At 36.1% G+C, this 21,106-nt stretch overlaps 8 protein-coding genes across 8 annotated transcripts; 3 read left to right on the top strand and 5 right to left on the bottom strand.

Annotated features, from left to right (window-relative positions):
* Positions 1-104: 104 nt before the first annotated feature.
* MTC5 (Mtc5p) lies at positions 105-3,467 on the top strand (the record flags this gene model as incomplete). The annotated part of the gene is made up of 1 exon (XM_003955939.1): positions 105-3,467. One exon carries the CDS (start codon positions 105-107, stop codon positions 3,465-3,467), a length of 3,363 nt encoding a protein of 1,120 aa, XP_003955988.1.
* Positions 3,468-3,761: 294 nt separating this feature from the next.
* Positions 3,762-4,811, top strand: KAFR0B05590 (uncharacterized protein; the record flags this gene model as incomplete). The annotated part of the gene is made up of 1 exon (XM_003955940.1): positions 3,762-4,811. One exon carries the CDS (start codon positions 3,762-3,764, stop codon positions 4,809-4,811), a length of 1,050 nt encoding a protein of 349 aa, XP_003955989.1.
* A 290-nt stretch (positions 4,812-5,101) lies between these two features.
* FIN1 (Fin1p) lies at positions 5,102-5,803 on the bottom strand (the record flags this gene model as incomplete). Its single annotated transcript, XM_003955941.1, has 1 exon — positions 5,102-5,803. The coding sequence occupies one exon, from the start codon at positions 5,801-5,803 to the stop codon at positions 5,102-5,104; it is 702 nt and encodes a 233-aa protein (XP_003955990.1).
* A 397-nt stretch (positions 5,804-6,200) lies between these two features.
* On the bottom strand, positions 6,201-7,820 carry KAFR0B05610 (uncharacterized protein; the record flags this gene model as incomplete). The annotated part of the gene is made up of 1 exon (XM_003955942.1): positions 6,201-7,820. The coding sequence occupies one exon, from the start codon at positions 7,818-7,820 to the stop codon at positions 6,201-6,203; it is 1,620 nt and encodes a 539-aa protein (XP_003955991.1).
* Positions 7,821-8,057: 237 nt separating this feature from the next.
* Positions 8,058-9,545, bottom strand: MRX16 (Mrx16p; the record flags this gene model as incomplete). Its single annotated transcript, XM_003955943.1, has 1 exon — positions 8,058-9,545. The coding sequence occupies one exon, from the start codon at positions 9,543-9,545 to the stop codon at positions 8,058-8,060; it is 1,488 nt and encodes a 495-aa protein (XP_003955992.1).
* A 646-nt stretch (positions 9,546-10,191) lies between these two features.
* KAFR0B05625 (uncharacterized protein) lies at positions 10,192-10,668 on the bottom strand (the record flags this gene model as incomplete). Its single annotated transcript, XM_003955944.1, has 1 exon — positions 10,192-10,668. The coding sequence occupies one exon, from the start codon at positions 10,666-10,668 to the stop codon at positions 10,192-10,194; it is 477 nt and encodes a 158-aa protein (XP_003955993.1).
* A 3,326-nt stretch (positions 10,669-13,994) lies between these two features.
* On the bottom strand, positions 13,995-18,542 carry YCF1 (ATP-binding cassette glutathione S-conjugate transporter YCF1; the record flags this gene model as incomplete). The annotated part of the gene is made up of 1 exon (XM_003955945.1): positions 13,995-18,542. The coding sequence occupies one exon, from the start codon at positions 18,540-18,542 to the stop codon at positions 13,995-13,997; it is 4,548 nt and encodes a 1,515-aa protein (XP_003955994.1).
* Positions 18,543-19,076: 534 nt separating this feature from the next.
* On the top strand, positions 19,077-21,008 carry RGP1 (Rgp1p; the record flags this gene model as incomplete). The annotated part of the gene is made up of 1 exon (XM_003955946.1): positions 19,077-21,008. One exon carries the CDS (start codon positions 19,077-19,079, stop codon positions 21,006-21,008), a length of 1,932 nt encoding a protein of 643 aa, XP_003955995.1.
* Positions 21,009-21,106: the final 98 nt, after the last annotated feature.

The raw sequence follows: 21,106 nt of genomic DNA on the forward strand, positions 1-21,106 counted from the left end.
AAATATCTCTAAAGTGAGAAATTGAAGCTCGTTGCAGCAAGATATAGTGTGGATTTAAAGCATCGAATTGTGTATTATACAATTCAGATAACAGATCACAGTTAATGTCTTCTAATGTTGGTGGCACAGAAGAGGTATCATCCACATTTGGAAAATCATTATCATTAAAAGTGGATGGAGGCTTTAATGCAGTCTCAATCAATCCTTCTGGTAGGGATGTGGTACTTGCAAGCAGGCAGGGTCTCTATATTATCGACTTAGATGATCCTTTCTCTCCTCCAAGGTGGCTTTACCATGCCACATCGTGGCAGGTTGCGGATGTTCAATGGTCTCCACATCCAGCTAAGCCTTACTGGGTCGTATCTACATCAAATCAAAAGGCCATTATTTGGAACTTAACAAAAACATCCTCTAATGCTATTGAATATGTTTTACACGGTCACTCGAGGGCAATCACTGATATTAACTTCAGTCCTCAACATCCCGACATTTTGGCAACGTGTTCTATTGATACCTATGTACATGCATGGGACATGAGAAGCCCCCAAAGGCCATTTTATTCTACGAGTTCTTGGAAATCCAGTGCAGCACAAGTTAAATGGAACCACAGCGATGTCAACATAATGGCCTCATCACATGGGGACGACGTTTTCATATGGGATTTAAGAAATGGCTCTACTCCATTATTCAAACTAAGTAGTCATGAAAGCAGTGTTAATAGTATAGATTTTAATAGATTCCGGTCTACTGAGATAATGTCTAGTTCTAATGATGGTACAGTAAAATTCTGGGATTATTCTCGAAATGTTGAAGACTCATTGAGAACGATTCATACAGATTTCCCCATATGGAGAGGTAGATACTTACCGTTTGGAGAAGGATTTTGTGTAATGCCTACTGTAGGAGGTAATAATTCTGTTTATATGATGGATCTAAGTCTTGAAAAATCTGAAATGACTGCCTGTAAACTACAACCAGCTTACACATTTAAGGGCCATACAGATAGGGTTATAGATTTTTTATGGAGATGCAAACATACTAATAGTAGCGACATTGATGATCGAGAATTTCAATTAGTAACATGGTCAAAAGACTCCAATCTGAAATTATGGCCCATTACAGAAAATTTATATGAAAAGGTACATTATGAAAGAAACATGTATTTAGAAGAAAAACTGCCCAGTTATGAATATGTTACCTATAATAAGGAGCCTGACAAGAGCCTCAATCTTCAGAATGCAACTTATCAAAGAATGAGAGAAACATTTGTCACAAAAGCCGGTTTAAAGAAAGAGAATGATATAAGTCACATTAATTGGCTGTCAGGAATTAGAATGAATGACCAGGATTCTCCAGAAGACATATTTGAAGAACCAAAGCTTCAGAATTTAGCCGAAGAAGTCAGTTCAATAGGGCATAAGTTTCCAAAGATCGTTTTTGAGAAAATATCCTTGTCAACTGGTGAACTTGTACTTACTTTGAATGGTCCTTGGTCAGAAGAGAATCCCGATGACTATGTATTTTTGAGAGTTGAAGTTGTGGTTCCATCAAAATATCCGAATATAAATCATATTCCAGTTTTCAATATCGAGGAAAATAGTAAGTTGAGCTCACCTCAAAGACTCTCTATTGTTCAAGGTTTGAAAGAAATATCGAAAAAGTACACGGATGCCTCTATGTATTGTTTGGAGGCCTGTTTGCGCTTCCTTCTGGGGGAAAAAGTTGACTTAGATGAGATAGAAAATGATGAACCTCTTTTAAATTTTGATCTTGTTGATAACATTGATTTTGATGAAACATCCTCCCTCCCGGACTCTGAGTCTTCTAGGGTGTTGCTAGATTCTTCTTCAGATTCTGATGATGAAGATTATAAGCATGAAAAAACAGCAAGAAATACGTTTGGGAGAAATTTAGCATTTGATAGTACACCAGTACCTAACGAATCTGGCGCTGTATGGACAGCTACAGGTCAATTGTTGTATTTTTCCAATTCTGAAAGCGTGATTGAGAAAAAGCATATAGGTACGTTAAAATTGGGTCCCAAGAACCCTTCAAAGGGAGCTAAGGCAACGATAAATGACCCATGCAATATCTATGATGAAGGTTATAGCATTCGGCCTAAAAGATATGTCGAAACATTTTCTAATGATGAAGTCAGTTCTGATGATGGTGATATGACTTCGGATGATACATCTTCTGAAGATAGTTTTGGAAGCTTTACTGATGATTGGAATGACATAGTAGGTAATGACGTAGTCGTCAGGACAAGACTACCGGAATTTTATGGTACATTTGCCAAGCAATTCACGTCTGTCCCTTCCGATAGTGTGAAAACTGGCGACTCATCAAGATTTACTAAAAACAGGATCATAATATGTGATTTCTCTCAATTGATGCCTGATAGAAAAGAATTAGCCGTTGAATATCAACTAATGGACTTCGCCCCGGAAAATATGTGCCGTAATAATGCACTTGTGGCGGAAAATTACGGGTTCGAAGAATTGAGTCACTGTTGGCAGATTTTATCAGATCTATTGATAAACCAAACTGGTAATGAACCACATACATTAGCATGGGGTAAGCACCCAATGACTATCCAATGGTTTTTCAAGGAAGCCATCAGTTATTACGAAAAGCGGCACAATCTGCAAATGTTAGCAATGTTATATTGTATTTTCATCGCTACCAGACCCAAAACCCGTTTACACTCTCCAAAGTTAAGTGAAGATGACAAAGTAGAGAGTGTCATAAGTTTCAATGATCACAATAATTTCCAACAGTCACAGGCAGAGTTGCAATCTCATTATTCGACCACTGGTCAATATGGTGCTGATGGTTACGAAGCAAGTTATAGATCAAAAGTCCTGTATTCAAGTGATGCAATTTCAGTCAAGTCTGAAAATTCTCTAAGCAATTCTACAGTGGGTCCAAATCGTCAACCACGGAAGAGATCGCCATTTCTTCACCACAGGTCATCTACCGCTGCCATGAACACCGGCTTTGCTTCCCCTTCTATACCAGACATTGTTGTCGAATTGGTTCACGATGAAATTTTGGACCAAATACAACACGCAGCTGGAAAGTTTTTGGATGATGAAGATGATGTCAAATTGAGAAAGTACGTGTATCAGTATGCTAAATTGTTATTTAGGTGGCAATTACCGCTTGAGAGAGTCAAAATCCTGAAGGTAAGTTCGCAGCCATTATACGCCTACTATCAAGATCAAGAGGCCACTGGTGAAACAGAAAACGGCCACGTTACAATAGACTCGTTTGGGGAAGATAATAAGTCTCATACACACCGCAGCTGTAACTACTGTAATTTGAAGGTCAAGGGAACAGCGTTCATTTGCGGAAGCTGTCAACATATATTGCATTCTTCTTGCGCTAAAGAGTGGTGGACTACTGGAGGAGAATGTCCTGCAGGTTGTGGCTGCATTTGTCCAGAGATGTATGATCTTGAATAATCCAATAATTACAGGCAATTTCAAAAAGTACTGGTTGATCTCTACGTTTAAATGTCGTATATTAATGTGTAAAAGTATAAATATTATTCGTACCTTGTATTAATTTTATCTTCAAAGGAGGAAAGAGAGAGCGAGCGCTGAAAAATACGCCTTTCAAATCTTTGATTTATATACGCTCGAGGAAGTATAAGGCAGAACCAAGATCTGAGATCAACAGTATTCTTCAAGCTTGTCACCTTAAAAAAATTAAGATGAATACTGATAAGGTAGTAGTAGTACTGGGTGCAAATAGGTATGTGTGTTACTTTTTTTCTTTTTTCGTTAAATAAATTTCAATGTACTAACTTCTTTGAAAATATCCATTTATACAGTAATCTAGGTCTAAATATTGCCTATAGAGTCTTAGAAAATCACAAAGATAACTCAAAAATTACTTTCGTCTTATCTTCAAGGACTGAAGCTCGTTTTAAAGGAGCGGCGAAATTGATAGAAACATATGCAAACTCATTAAATCCCCCCAGGACAATACAATGTAACCCACTAATTTTGGATCTCACAGATATGCAAAGCATACTGGGTGCCACACAACAGTTGAGACATGACTACGATCATATCAATTATTTGTTTGTTAATGCAGCTCAAGGTGTCTGTGACGGAATCAATTGGTTTAAAGCTGCTAAAGAATTTGTAGTTAATCCAGTGAAAGCCGTTACTGATCCAGGATACAGGATTGAAAATAAAGGCCTAAAATCTAAAGATGAAATGGGATACTTATTTCAGGCAAATGTTTTTGGTCCTCATTATCTAATTTACAAAGTGTTAAAGTTACTCGCCCTTGGGAGGGCCACGATTGTATGGGTCTCAAGTATTAGATCAAAGCCTGCATCGTTGGCAATGGATGACCTAGAGCTGTTGAGATCTGAATCACCTTATGAGAGCTCAAAACGATTGATAGATGTTCTACAACTAGCAACTTATAAAGAATTGAAAAATCTGGATATATACCAGTATGTTGTACAGCCTGGTATCTTTATTAGCCAGGCAACAGCTAAGCACTTGAATTGGTTCACATACTATGGTATGTTATTAATGTTCTATATTGCTAGAGTGTTAGGATCTTATTGGCATAATATCGACGGTTACAGAGCAGCCAATGCTCCTGTTTATGTTACTACATTTTTAGATCGAGACTTCGAGCGCCAGGACATAAAATATGGCTCCGCTACCTACTCTGATGGGGTAGAATATATTAAACCGCAGGAGATAGATCCGGAAGGTAAGATGGAGGTTTACGAATTCTTTAAAGATAAAAGATCAGAATGGGACAGAAAGTTAAATTGTTAGGTATTTAATTATAGTACAATATATCTGTAAATGCAATGTAAACCTTATAGAGAGTGCAGCACCAGTGAAAGACCCATGCGTGATGTCAAGTCGTAATTTGTATTTCTAAAAAAGGAGTGTCTCGTGTATCCTAGCTAGATATTAACCTGCGTATACGAAGCAAAATTATCAGATAGATACACATTGAAATTAAGGAAATGTAGTCACCTTCTTGTACGCAAAAGTTTTTAGCAGCCTATGTATGTGATTTGCACTTGAGAAAACACGAAAACCAAAAATTTTGGTGCTCTTCAATTTCGATTATTCTTAATAGATTCATTTTGTCGATTTTCATCCAACAAACGGTCCACTTTTTCTTCCAGAACGTGACGGTATTGTAAAAACTCGCTGGTAAGGGAGTCTAGCTTTTTCTCTAATGTCAATTGATTATCTTTCATTTGCTCTATCAAACTTCTCAAATCTTCTTCCGTTGAATTCTCATTGGAAAGTGCAAATTTCACCGCTTTTTTGGGTTGACTAGCGCTACTTCTCGTATTAGAATCAGAATTTTGAGGAAGAGGAGCATGATACGTAGCTTCATTTCCATGGGGCTCTCCAGAAAATTCATCTTTTAACTTAGTCAATAAATTGCTGCCCTTGACTTCTTCTTTGAGCTCATCCTTTGAATATTGATCCTGAAGATTTGCCCTGATAGGAGAAACTATCGTCACACCGTGTGACGACCTTAAACTTGCATGCGTCCTTACAGGTGATAGGTGAACAGTTTTTGGTGCAACGTTTATCGTACCTGTTCTGTCCAAGCTCCTGGTGTATCTTTTAAGGCATTCTGGAGAGCTAATTTTCATAGGCGTATACTGAGGAACGGCTGACGTTGTGATCTTTTTAGGAGACAATCTCATGGCAGGCTTTTTGATCCTACTATTCTTGGAAGGTGATATTTGTAACCTTTTGAAAACATTCGAGGATGTTTCATTCATCTCTGTATGGACCATCTCACGGATACGGCTAGATGTGGAGCTTCATTTCATGTAACTATCAACTATTTCAAGTACATTTTTATCGCATTTTTTTTGGTGATTGTTGATGCGACACGCTGAAAAAAAATGTATTTACTCAAACAGGTTATTCAACTAAAGAGGGTAATAAGTAATGGATGTGCAACGCGGAATATAAGCTTCCACGTAAATCTCCGGTTGGAATTTCAACTATAAGCTTCGATTTGTTTGCGGAGTTTTGCATTTGCAAGACATTCATATGTCAAGCATTTTCTTGAAGTAGAAGTTGCCGGACTCTGTGGGTAAATCAGCAATTAGATTCCCGTGTTTGACCATAAATGTGAGATAAACAAGTAGATTTCAAAACGCTTGTTTTGAATATAGTTTATGGAAACTAATCAAAAAGTGATTCATCATTGACCAACTCATATACTTGGTTACTCTTGTAGTCACGAGTGTAAAAAATTGGAATGTTGCATCTTTGTACTTCATCGAATTGAATTACTTTGGTCGGTAATTCATTCAATGTTAGGTACGTAAGCTTGGGGAACCGTTGAAGAAAATAATCAAAAGACTTTCGCATTGAATGCATATATGCATGATACACTCTGATGACGTCGCTGACCATTAGTTGTGTAGATGACGTTCCTATTACATCGTTCCTCTTCCTTAGTAATTCATTAATAAAATCTACATGACTTTCTAAAGTTTTCGAATAGTAGCCTATTGAAGGGTATAGGTCGAAGAAATGTGAGTAGGGCAATATTGGGTAAAGCTTAAACATTTGTAAGATAAAATTTCTTGATTCGACATCATGAAAGTCCTTGATTAAAAATGACTCCTCGTTAGGGAAATATTTTTGAAGTATAATTTCATTAACTGTTTCGGTACAAGTATCACATTGACAATTAGTGTTTACATGAAATTTGGAGATTTCATCTTGTTCAATTGACAGCAACGGCTCACTTAGCTCCTCGAACTTGACGTCAATATATTCTAAATTGTCAGCACAAGGCGATCTGGCCATCAAATCAAATACCGACCTGTCAATTGATGTATCAAACATGAAATCTATCTTAAATCTTGACAAACACTCGAAATGCTTGATGCAACCACGCAAGAAATCGTTATTAGCAAAAAGAGAGAATAGTGACAGGATCTTTATGTTATTGAATTCCCAGAACTCATTCAAGCCCCACATCTCATACAAGTCCAAATCAGAATCATCTGAATTGTACCATGACAAAATCTCAAGTTCTTCCAGCGAAGCGATATCAAATATTTGGGAATAAGGTGCCAAGTTATCTAATCCTTCGCTATCGTACGTGTCAGTTCTTAGATTTAAAGAAAGAGATTTTATTCTCATAGGAGTCCCTATGTTCCTAAAAAAACTCCTGGCATTGACGTGAATGGTCAGATCTTGTATATTATCAAAGTTATACAATTGAATGATATTTCTCATTTTTGTAAAATACTTCTCATCTGCGGGCTCCTTCGGTAGGATATTTGGGGGACTAATATTCAAAGTTTCCAAAGTAGAAGCCTTGTCTAATAACTTCATCGTTATCTCATTCCTTATAAAATTCTCGAAGACTATCAAATTTGGCGCATATTTATTTAACAGATAGATGAAAAGTGCCATTGTCCTCTCATTCAAATGCCAGGTACAATGCACTCTTTTAATCAAATGGCATAAACGTTCCCTCCCTTCATTCAAAGACCTAAGCAAAAGACGAAATTTATCATTTGCCAATTTGACATGTCTTGGCACAATCGCTTCTGGATCAACCTCTTCAATGAAGGGAAAATAAAGTACGGACCATATGTGTGTTCCTAAAGAATTGTCTAGATCGCTTGGAAAGTAATACCTCTCGTTCAAAAATAGGTTTTCATATAGAGATGGAAGCGTTAAGTTGTAGACCTTTTTCGACACATATGTCAGCGCAACTTTGTCCTCCTGAGATATGAGACATGTTATTCTCCTAAAAATTTCTGGTGGGACCTTGCTTAACATATCGTTTGCATAATATCGCCTAGCAAGATGTTTAAAGAGCTTCAGTCTCATCGATATTTGAATTTGTATTGTAAAAGTGAAAAATTGTGCGAGCTTTTTATGTGGCGGAATGCTACAGAAGACAAATTTCTTCATTCGCTGATTACTTAATTTAAAACTTAATATTATATATATAAAAACTAATGTCATTCCCATCCTAAATCATCATTGAAATTGGGCTGTGCTAAAATTTGTATTTTATAGGTAGTCTATTAATGCACAATATTCCTTTAGGCCGCGGAAGGCGTCTGTTCTCACGGCTATAAGTAATATTCTATTATTTCTATAGCAAAGTTTCCAAACTGATTTAGACACATGAAAGGTCATCCCTGTAGCTAATCTCAAAGCAGTTAAATCTGTAAAATCTATAACCTGTTCGTGAACACTTACGTTACCCAAAATGCTTCCGATTTGACATTTAGAACCATTTAAAGAGAAATCACTCAATGCGAGATAAGCTGGAATCACAACGTGTCTCAGGTCTCCAGTACCATTTGGCGATGGTATATTGACACAATAATCTTGTAAATCAATTCCAGTACCACTTCGAAGAGAACTGCCAAAAGTTAGCTCGAACTTCCTCGCTGTCTCACCCACCATATCTAAATAAATGCTTTGAGTTTGAGCACTGAATGTAATGGAACATTCTGTCGAATCAATCTGGAATAGTAAATCACGCGATGTTTCATCTAAGTAGGGTCTTTTGTATCCTAATACATTCCAACTTTCCTTTTGATCCATAGAAGGTTGCGATGTTTTTTGTCTCTTTGTGTTTGCTCCAGATGTGCTCTCCTTCGAAGTATTAATGAAAGGCTGATTTTTTACAGTGTCGTTGGGGACCGTTAAAATTACTGATGATCGATTATTGGCATACAATCCCTTTCTGGATATATCTTGAAGTCTAATGGTTATTTCTTCGGTTTTCAAAATTGGATTATAACTAATAGCACATTTGATTAGTCTTTGTTCTAAATTTAAAAATCTATAGTAACGACATTCTTTGATTAGTGATTCTCTTTCATTGTCATCCATCGTTATTTGAGAACCGCCTAGTAGGGTCAACAGAATCTTGAAGTATTCGGGACATCTTGCGACGTATGAATATGAGTGAGGTGGCGGACGTAATAAATTTCTAGCAACGATCAGATTTTCAACCTCGAGATATAAAGTTTCAGAAGTCATTTGAAAATAATTTGGTGAATCTCCATTTTTTTTGAACAGACTTTTTGGGATCTTGAATGACTCTGATCCCACCCTTGTATAATAATATTCAGATTCTCTCAATAGAGCCTTTAAACGCGGTAATCTATAATATATGGCATCGGCCAAAAGCATAGTATATTGGACTTCATCTTTAATATCTAGGAAATAACCTTGCAAATGTTGATAGATGAGATCAAATATTTCTGCAGATCTATCGATGAAGAGAACTTCATGATTTGGAATAGAGACCGAGGAGAGGGAATCCACGGAAGTGGTACTAAGATTGGAAGCACCTGCACTATCGCCATCTCTTTTACGAAAATAGTTTGTGAAGTAACTCGGACCATCTGAACTTAGGGATGCCCCACTAATCTTGAACAATTTAGTACCTATTTGAATTTTATACATTCTATCATGAGGCAAAATTTGAGGAATATTCGGGTCAAAATGGCCTTCCAGTACCGCAATTGGTGAAGTGCCCATTTTGAATGACTTAATTTTGTGGTAGGTAGAACTAGAGGTAACCTTTGAAGAGGTTATTGCTGAATTTCAACAGTTCATTAATTATTTTTTTTTGTTTAGACCAGGAAAAACGAGATGCGTCAAGGTCATCATGAATCAAGAGAAAATCGCTTTTCTGCAGAGTGGGAGCTAAACAAAGTGAATCATGATGGACTATCGACAATCGATATAGCAGCCAATATTTCGACTGCTACATCCTCTTACACAGAATTGCATGCAATTAAATCAACATTGCTGCAGCTATTAATGCCGTTGCACTCAGTTATAAAAAAAATTAATCAGAAAAAAAAACTTCTACGAACTAAAAATAGAGAAATATATAAAGTCTATTTCTAAATATATTTACAACAGACTATTCAATAGTCTTGTATAATGTACAATGATGCCTTTCTTTCAAATTGGATGTGAATATCAACGTCGGGTATTTAAAAAGAAAAAACTAATAATACTCTTTCATTGAAGATAATAATTTGAAAAGGTAAACCATTAAAAGTTAGATTAAATTGAGAGTGTGAAGAGAAATCGTAATAGTCTTGGAGGTTATGCTTTATTTAGAATGTTAAAAAAGATAAGTAGATTCTTATTGCTATCAAAGCAAATCAAACACTTATAATAATAAAGCAGCAGCGATGAAAGCACCGGCAGCTGGAACTACCTTGGCGGCAGCACCAGTGTATTCGGAAACAGTCTTGGCAGCGGCAGCTGCGGCAGAAGAGGTTGAACCTAAAGTCTTGATTTGAGTGACAGTGGTTTCTTCACCCTCGGTGGCAATGGCAGTAGAGGTGGTGGTCTTAGCCTTGGAGGTAGCGGCACCGACATTGGAGGTAGCTGGAACGGTAGAGTTAGCAGCGGCAGTGGTGCTTAATGGACACCAGGTGGTGTATTCAGTGACAATGTTGTCGACGGTGACGGTAGCGGTAGAGACTAAAGCTGGAGAGACAGTTTCAGCACACTTGTGGTCTTCACAGGAGGTGATGGTGACCAAAGTGGTAGATTCTTCGGTAAGAGTAGCAGTGGTGACGTTGGCAGTAGCAGAAGCGACGGAGGCGATGGCAGCAACGGTAGCGACAGTGGAGAATTGCATTATTGTTTTATTAGCGAGTGAATAACTAGTTTAGTTTGTTACGATTGAAACTTAAAGAATAAAAAGGGAAGAAGAGTTCAAGTAAAACAAAATGGAAATTGAATTTACAGATAATATTGTGAGTTTATATATTTTTGAATTTTTGCTTTACAACACAAGAAAATGTTTATTAGTCAAAAATAGAAAATAGAAAGAGTTAGAAAGAAACAAAAAAAATTCCCGTGTAGGGCTTATTTTTCTTCAAAATGGTATTGAGTAAACAAGGATATGAAGTGGGTAGATAAACATTAAAACTATCTTTTCCGTACTAAGCTTCTTCCTTATTGAACTTCGTGGAAAGGAAAAGAGTTGTTTACAAGTTGCAAGCTGATCTTTTGTGCGTGGGAGCTCTTGAGAGGATCGAAATACGTCTGTCAGCCAACAGCGAAGACTGCATGATGCATCTTCCCGTCACATGGTTTTGTTTTCTCTGGGAAGAGGCCCGTGCAGGAACCTCCTGCACGCTTGACACGAAGTTCCGAAAGAAGATATTACGTTTTTTCCATTTGTCTGTTCCTTGTACGCATTTATTGTGAAGCGAGAAATTAATGGAACTAAATGAAATAGATAACCTGTTGGTACTATATTCCTATTTCGTCTTTTTTTTTTGGTGTTTTTTTTTTTCGGATTTTTCTCGAGGGGAAGAGGGAAATGACAAAGATGAGAAAATAAGATGTGCAGCTGCGGGATTTTCACAAGAGACACTTTCACCAAATATGGCGTGTGCATGGACGTTTTTCAAGGCACAAACGATTGGCAGTAGACGACGGATTTTGGTCCGTCGTCTACACATCCGATCGTCCTTTTCCTAAAGTGGAAATAGAAGGACTCAATATCTCCTTTTGGGTCAGTCCTCGAGGTGGCAAAGGAGATATGATACCGCGTCTCTTTTCCATGAGGAAATGAATCCCTTGCCTGAACCCACTTCAGTATTTTGCGTTTTCCTTCTCTTCCGAGCTTCAGAATTCGAAAGAGAACTCCGCCCGCTCTCTTCTCCGAGAATTTCGCTCGAGAAAGAGGAGGACGATGCTATTTTTGTACCACATTCAAGTGTATGCCATGCCTCAAGTAGGAAAGCTTGCCAAGAAGAAAATATGTACCATTATTTTCATGACTGCCATGTCTCTTAGAGGAGACACGCATAACGGGCCAGTGGAGGTCGAAATAGCAGCAAATACGTAAATAAATAAACAATCTTGTCGGGAAGATCTGGTCACTTTTTTGATTGCAGGGAAAAAGCAGCCCCAGATTCTAGGACTTTCCAAGCGAAACCCACCTTTTCACCTGAACCCTTACAATTTAATAGTATTCAAAAGTTGTCTTATCGCCAGTTTAGTACATTACTCCGTCTATACATGAAGCATACACACCCCATTCAATTGCAATGTTACTCCTTATTCAATAATCGTCCTACTTGTATGTTACAAAAAAAGACTCAAGTGTAGAGCTCCTCAAAATGTGATTGAGGTACATCCCAATTTAGACAATACACAACGTAAAATTCTAAATTTACATTCCTCAATTTTCCTCTTATTGTAATACACTTCTAAATATATATTATGAAAGACGTCCAAAAAAAAAAAGGTGTTCTATGGCACTTAAGCTAAAGATAGATTAAGCATATTCCATTACAATTCCTATAATGGAAAGGCTAGGTACCTCAAAGTGCTTTTTACGTTTTATTACCATTTTGGCATATTGGGGGCTATAATAGTGTCCCACACTCTCGTACCCCGTCTGTTACTATACCGATTTGTCAAGGAACTAGATTAGCTCAAGATCTACCTTAAAATGATGTTTCAATTGTGGAATTAAGATTCTTCTTCCCTGAATAGAATTTTTCCTTGCCTAACAGTGATGATCATTTCATCCATCTCTGTCTGATTAAACGACCGTTCCTGTTGCCATGTCGGACCGCAGCTTTTCAGTCTGCACATAGTGTATGATGTATTTTTAAAATGTAAGCACAGATTCGACGATAATTTAAAAGATTCGATATTATCCTTTTAGCTTCTCTTTTAGAATGAAAAGTGAAACAATTCTGTGTTAAAACAAAATGTTGCTCAAGTCAAGTAGCTTATTGCTATGTAATAGAACAGAAGAGAAGAATTAATAACCTAACGTGTTAAAGACTTCGTAAAAATATCAGAACCTATGCAACTGTGAAAACCAGATTTCCCTAAATAAGTGATGCCATATATAGATTTCCACAAGCACTGTTAAACTCCATTTTACTTAACGACTGTATATTTATCTTGACCTTAGTTCCTTTGTAATTAATCTATCATTATCTTTGAAAAACAGCAAGCAAGATCGTCGTATTGATCACCTCTAACATTTTATTAATATAATATCTAGTTCCAAGGTCACTCATGGGTCAACCGTGCGTGTATTGGATAATAGAAAAAAGAACTGATTTGGACCAAATCAATGGGAGTGACATGAAAAGATTCAGCTATTTTAAAACTGAGTGAATTAAATCTTATCTTTTATGGTATCTTTACATTGTCGAAATAAAATGACGGTAGTTCACACTAATTCTCATTTCATGCTCATGACTCAATTACTAATAATAAATAATTTTGTTTCCTAACGAAGAGGCTCTATTTTGCATTCGATATTTTATTTCAATTTTTATATCTTGTTTTTGTTTATAATGTTTTCGCCCTGTATAAGCATAGCTATAAAAACTAATTTCTATAAAACGCTAGTATATAAAAAATAAATATTACACTAACTTTTACAAAATATATTAAAAGATACAGGCTTCTGACCTTAACAAAACTTCTCTACAATAGGTGACTTATAAGTCCTTTTTCGTTCAAAAGAACATGCTGAGTAGGGAACGTCGACTGGCTGCTGAAGGTATCAACTGTAACTCATTCAATAAATGCCACGAGGCAAAGTACAAGCTGCCTTTAATGGTAAGCGAAAGTATGATTTACGGGTATATCTATTTAGATTTACGAACGCCGAGAGACTTAATTCGCTCAAACATATATTTAATGCCTTATTGCTATATAAAGCCCGAGACTAATGACTTATTTGCCTCTAAGAACGCCTCCTAACATAACAACCGCCCATCTCATATTTTGATCAGTAACTCAAAAAAAATAAGCACTTACCTTGCTAGAACAATATTACCTGAAAGACTATACATTTTTTCTTGTTTCATAGGTTCCTTTTTGTTCATGCAAGTAAGTGTTGTATAGAATGAAAAACGAAAATTCTAAGTGATAGTGTACTAATTAAAAAATAATAATTTTTATGATATTTATCTAAAATATTTAAGCATCCTTGTTAGTCAAACCTGCTTCATTACATAGAGAATAAAATAATGATTCTGGCTTGGCCAATAATTCGTCAGGGGTGTCGAATTCTACAATTTCACCCTTATCTAACACTATAATTCTGTCACTATCCATGATCGTATTTAATCTATGAGCAATAGTTAAAATGGTTCTATCCTTAAATGCTGTACGAATGGTTTCTTGAACGATCTTATCGGTCTCAACATCGACAGCAGCTGTAGCTTCATCTAAAACCAAAATCTTTGAAGGAATTAATAAAGCTCTAGCTAAACACATTAATTGTCTTTGACCAACACTTAAATTACTACCGCCTTCAGTCAATTGAACATCTAAACCATCAGCTCCCATTGAAAGAACGTGTTCCTTCAAATGTGATAATTCTAAAACTCTCCATATTTCTTCATCTGTAAATAGATTGGTAGGATCGATATTTTCTCTAAGTGTACCCTCGAAAACTTGAGAATCCTGAGGAATAATAGATAATTTGTGTCTTAGATCGTACAGGCCAATTTCGTTGATAGGAATTCCATCAATGATAATATTACCAGCAGTAGCTTCAATAATTCTGAATAATGCTAAGGTTAATGAAGATTTACCTGCACCAGTCCTACCTACAATACCAACCTTCTCTGTTGGTCTAATGTGGACATTAATATTTTTCAACACTAAATCCAATTCAGGTCTATAACGAGTAGAATAGTTTTCAAACTTGATATCACCTTCAGTTGGCCACATTTCGTCTGGTCTCTTTTCTTCAACAATTCTTGGGGCTTCACTTTCTAATTGGGCATATTCTTTAACACGTTCCACTGAAACAATATTTGTCTCGACTTCAACAGTCATTCTAACAATCCAATTCAAAGTTTGTGTAATTTGTAAAGCATAACTCAAGGATAGACCAACCATACCAGGTGTTAAAGTACCTTCTTTCAATCTAAATATGGATAACGTAGCCGCTCCTAAAATAATAATAGAACCAATGAGCTCCAGTCTGAAGGCCAACCAACGATTAGCATTGATACTTGGGTAGAATGCGCTCATATTGTTATCGACACGACATTGATTGATATGACCAAATCTCTTTTCCTGGTTATAGCCTCTAATCGTAGTAATACCACCTAACGTTTCTTGGAAATGAGAGTAAACTGGAGAACGAGTGATGGAATCCAAACGACGTAATTCTCTAGAGGTTCTTAAGTAATACTGTTGATAGTAAATGTAAAAGACACCTAAAGGAATGATAACGAAAATAAATTGCCAGGTCGTAGCACAAATAACAGCCATAACAAAGACCACCTTGACGGCATTAACGAAAAACTGTGAAAAGGTTCTACCTAGAATCGAGTCAATCTTGTAGATATCATTAGAAAACCTATTCAATATACGGCCAATTGGTGTAGTTTCGAAAAATGACATGGGTGCCTTTAAAACAGCATCTGTCATCAAATCGTGTAGATACCTGGAACCTCTAATCGTACAGAAAACCCATAAGATGACTGTCTGGATCAAAGTAGACAAAGCTGACCCAAAACCTAAGGCAAAGTAGATGAATAGATAATGAATAGCGTTAGGATTAGAGCCCCTTTCTGTGTTAATTTCAGACCAATGCTTTAACCATACGTTGCCCATAACAGAAAGGAACATTGAAACGACAATAAAGAATATAAAAATAAGAACATTTCTAGGCTTACATGCTTTAGCATATTCCCAATAAATGTTCCATTTAACTTTACCTATTTCACGATGTTCCCTTCTTTCAATGTTTTCTTCAGAGTCGAAACCAATACTACGTAATGTAGCTGCACTTGCTCTTCTCAAACTATGCATATCGGTATTCGTTAATCCCATCTCCCCAATTTTTTGTAATGCTTCTAATTCATCTTCGACAGGAATGGTTTGTTCGCGAGATGACTCAGTAACAGTCGAAAGAGAAGTAGAAGAACCCTTAGATTTATTTTCCTTTCTACCATATTCTTTAATTAATTTGAATAATGGAGAATCTTCATCACTGTTAACTTCTTCATAGCTACCCTGTTGAACAATTTCACCATTTTCTAACAATGTAATTGAGTCAGCGATTGATAAAACGGATATTTTATTTGTACATAAAACTTTAGTCTTAGAGTGCAATAAACCAGTTGGACCTAAAACATGCTCAACCAAATGTTTTGAAACATGTTCGTCAACAGCAGCTAAAGGATCATCTAATAGATATGTGTCAGCTCTAGAATAAACGGCTCTGGCTAATGATAAACGAGCTTTTTGACCACCTGAAAGTGAGATACCCTTTTCACCAACTAATGTTTGATCACCGTCAACTAAGATACCCAAATCAATTGTCAAAGCACATGCCTTTATGGTCTTTTCATAAAATTCCTGATCGTACTTATGCCCAAATAAAATATTTTCTTTCACGGTACCATTCATAATCCATGGAACTTGGGAGACATAAGCAACATTACCATGAACAGTTGCGAAACCTTTGACTCTGAATAAATCACCTAGAATACTTTGAATCAAGGCACTCTTACCACTACCGACTTTACCTACAATACAGGTTAAATCACCCTTTTTAGCTTGAAAATTGATATTCTTTAAGGCAACCTTATACTCTGGCTTACGCTTCCACAAAAATGTTGCATTATCACCAAGATTTATGGCAACATCGCCTTTATTTTCAACCTTTGGTAATCTCTGGATGGAATCCTTTTGTAATTCTTCATTAGTCAAGAAAGAAAATAATCTATTGACAGAAACGGAGGCTTCAACAAAGGAAGTAATAACATTTGGAACAACCATCAGTGGAAAAGATAATAAATTGAAAAGAGTCAAAGCTGGGAATACAAGATCAGTAGTTAATGGTTTATTTTCGGTATAAACGAAAACAGCGAATGTAGCGCATGAGACTAAGAATGGAACAATATTAAATTGAAAACTGGTAACTGCCATGTAACAACCTAGTTTGGTTAGGTTATGCAATTCTTTATCATTTCTAACATGGTTTAACTTGGTTTGGTAAGGTACTTCCCAGGCATATAATTTTAAGGACTTTATATTATTTAGAATTTCACTTATGACACCTGTTCTTTCATCCTTAAATTGCATTTGTTGTTTTTGGAGTTTTCTTTGAATTCTGACCAAGTATGAATTTAAGAAGATCATGAATACCAAAATGATGAAACCAACCCACATTGAATGACCTAAAAGCTTATACAAAGAAAAAAGACAGATGAAGATTTGGAATGGACCTGACCATAAGATATTCAAGAATTGCATTAAATCTTGTAATTTTTGAACATCAACACTCATTAGATTCACAATATCACCTGTGGAGGATTGTGCTGAAGCCTCATTAGAAAGAACCAACGATTTTTGGTATATAAGGGAGGTTAAAGCGCTCTTGATATTCATACCGGTATTGAAAGCATTTAAGAAGTATTGATGTAGCACACATGTTTGAATGAAACCAACAAAGAACATAGCAATTGCAATGGAAAAACCCTTAGAAATAGGTAATTGCTGCTCCGTAATGCTGTAGAAAGTATTTTCTTTTCTTTCCTTGTTGTAATCTGTGACATATTTGATTAAAATACGCAATAACTGTGGCTGAGTAAAAGCTAAAATATCATGAAGCATCTTAAAACACCCAGCTAATAACATTTTTGAACCAAATGTAACGGTTAGAGCCCATGATAACGATGGGTTAGTCTTAGTCTTAATTTGCTTTTCCCAGTTCTCGTTTAATCTATCAGCGACATCTGCACTATTGAAATTTTCTGGTAATTTATATAAATCTTCTTCCATTAAGAATTTTTCGTAACCAGTTTTCATTAATTCTGACATCCAAGTGAAAGAAATTCTTGAGAAGACATTGGCTGAATCGTATGGGTTTGGCTTTCTTCTTGAAAAATGTTCTTGAATTTCTTGATATGGTTTCATTGGTTTCTTAGGTAAAGCTTCCAAGAATAGGATAGAAACTGATATAATACTTTGAAATAATGTCAATACAAAGACGTTATGACCAAATGGCCATTGATTTTCATAAACATTTCTTATAATGAAGTTGATAGTCTTTGAAATGTTACCGAAAGATTCGAATAACCAGTAGAAAAGTACAATACCATTAGCTACTTTACATCTATGATATTCTACCCAATGCAAACATAGCACAACGAATAGAGATAATAAAGTTAAAGTGAACTGTGAAATAACGGTAACATCCTCATGTTTATGATGGGGTAAAATTAAAGCTGCCCATGCAGTGAAAAATATCTGTAATAGTACTAAGGTAATTCTTGAGACAATAATCCAATTTCGTCTATATTTTATACCAGGGTGCTTCATAGTAGAAAGTCTAATTAAATCTCTGGTACCAAAAATCAGCATGAAGACTGCTGACAATGTCAGGATAACACCATCTATGAAACATTGAGTGAAGTCACCGTAGTACGACAATGGACCAAACCCTTCGCTTGACTCACAAAGTATGCAGGTCCATGATGAACTGTTCGATACCGTTACCATCGCCATTGTACGAAAAGCCCAATAATAAGTGCAATATATCAACGGAAATTAGCTGGCAAAGCGTATCTTGCTTAAATAGTAAATATTGCCACTGAATCTTCGAAATTTTAAAACTATTATTATTAGTAAGCTACCTATCACACCTAAGAAATGGAAAATGAGTGCTATATAAAATTTCGTGAAAAAATTAGATGACGTTAAACAGAATTGAGTGCTATTACCCGGAACTAACTTTTATTACTGTTAATTTGGGAGATTTTAGCGTGCAGTAAGCAGTGTTGCTACGATATCAACGGTCGGTTCATTTCAAGAGAGTTTAGTAGTTGTATTTGAAGGGAACTGCGGGTATCAGATAGTTCGAATCTCTCAATTTTTGAGTGTCTAAAATTACAACAAAAAAGCGGGATTCCATTGAAAGCTGGGAAATATATTATCACTGAACAACACTTCCAACTCAGGGGAAGGGGAGAGCACAATTGTAGCCGTGTACATAGCAGCGAATCTTCTACTACAATCACGAATATAACATACGAGATGCACAACCATAGAATTGATTCGTTCCTGATATCAGAGAATGTCAAATTGGAAATCGTTCATGAATCAAATCCTTATTTTGCCGGTGAACACATCTCTATGGTGTTCAGATTGAAACATCTGGGATTGCAAAAGGAATATGATATTTTAACGGATAAGATTAGTAAGATACATCAAAAACTTGAAGAACAATTTGAAAATGCAAAACAAGTGGATCAAGAAGCCAACGACAATATTACCGCCTCCGGCGAAAGATGGTCAATGAAATCTCTATTCAATGCGTTCAGGAAGGACCTTGTTGATCCAAGTGAGAAACTCAAAGTTGATGAGCAGCTAGCCAATGATCAAGAGTATATGTCCCACATCACTAAGCAACTTCAATATCATAAACCCGTGAATTTGATATCTGGCTACGTCCAAATTTCAGGAACTTTCCAGTACAATGCAAGTATCATTGATGATACAAAATTTTCAAATGATGAAACTAAGATAGTGGGTGTAAATAGTAGCATGCGAACGGAATTCACGAATCATGCGAAAAATAAGGAAACTATTGCCTATTTTCAATCCAATTTTGAGTCAGTTACTTCTGGCCTCATGAAGAAAAATCAAATAGACGGCAATGGAGGTTTAAGAAATAATACTATAGCTGTATTAGATTCAGCAAATTTTCAAGATTCTGAATATAAATCAATTCCAATACTATTAATACCCCAATCATTATTATTCTCAGAAATAACTTTACAACCCGGTGAAACGAAAATATTTCATTACAAATCATCAAAACTCCCCGAAGATCTGGTTCCAACTTATAGAGTTTCAGATAATTTTTCCATCAATTATAACATGTCATTTGGTGTTAGTAAAGTAATATCAAATACTATTGTGCCATCAACAATTGGGGTTCCTATCTATATTTCTCCGTACGTGACAAAAAATGGATTTCAATACAATTTTCAAGTAGACAAACCTCCAGTTATCCTTTCAAGTGCTACAATAAAAGAATTAAAGAAATCCACCGGAGCAATGAAACGTTCTGTATCAGTATCATCCGCAATAACATTTCCCCGTAGAAAAAGTTCCACAACAGCTAATTTTCAAAAAGAATCCACTGAAAAGATTGAATTTCTGAAGAAAAATTTCATAAAATTGATTGAATCGAATGAAAATGAAGCTAAAGATGTTGATGAACTAATCGAGCTACAGGTAGCAGAACAATTTCCAAAACTAGATGAGCTTTCTGATAATGAGTATTCAGTAAGCTCAGTAAATCTCAACAAAAGCAACAGATCAACTAGGCGGAATGTTAAATTATTGAGGGAAACGGTGACAGTCTCTTCACCTGAGGAGACTCCAGGTACAGGGACAAATATGGCTTCACAAATAGCAAACTTACAAAAACGCTACATTATAAATAGAAACGGTCAGTTTTTAGCCAAGATATCGTTTTCAAAATTATTTTACACTACTGCTGAAGACATTAGCCTAGTAATTCATCTTGATAACGATGCGTCGTCCCAATTGAAAGTTAGTGCAATCAATGCCAATTTGGAATCTATGGAGCTAATCAATCCAAAAGCTGCAATTGATCCGAGTGAAGATATTGTAATAAAGCCAAAAACGCACATCATATCCGAATTTCATGTTACATGCTTTGACGACTCGACATCCATACCGTTGAAGCTTACAACACCAAAGAGTCCACTGAACCAACTCCCAAGTCAATTTAAAACGAACATATTTCAGTTGAGATGGATAATCAATTTAAAGCTCATCCTGATTTCCAAGACTGACCATACCAATCTGTTTCAATTTTATGAAGACCAGAAGGGGACTTTATTCCATTCTATTGAAAACCTAGAAGGCGAAGAATTCACCTGTCGGATCCCCGTCACTCTCCTTCCTCCAACAGAAAGTTTTGGTGGTTGGTAGTACACGACGTTAAACGATATACACACATATAGATATAAATCTTGTACCTTTTTTAGCTAACTACTTGGGAATTATCAAAGGCTATGCGACATAAACGT

The sequence above is a fragment of the Kazachstania africana genome, chromosome 2 (assembly GCF_000304475.1).
Source record: "Kazachstania africana CBS 2517 chromosome 2, complete genome".
In the NCBI taxonomy this organism is placed as follows: Eukaryota; Fungi; Ascomycota; class Saccharomycetes; order Saccharomycetales; family Saccharomycetaceae; genus Kazachstania; species Kazachstania africana.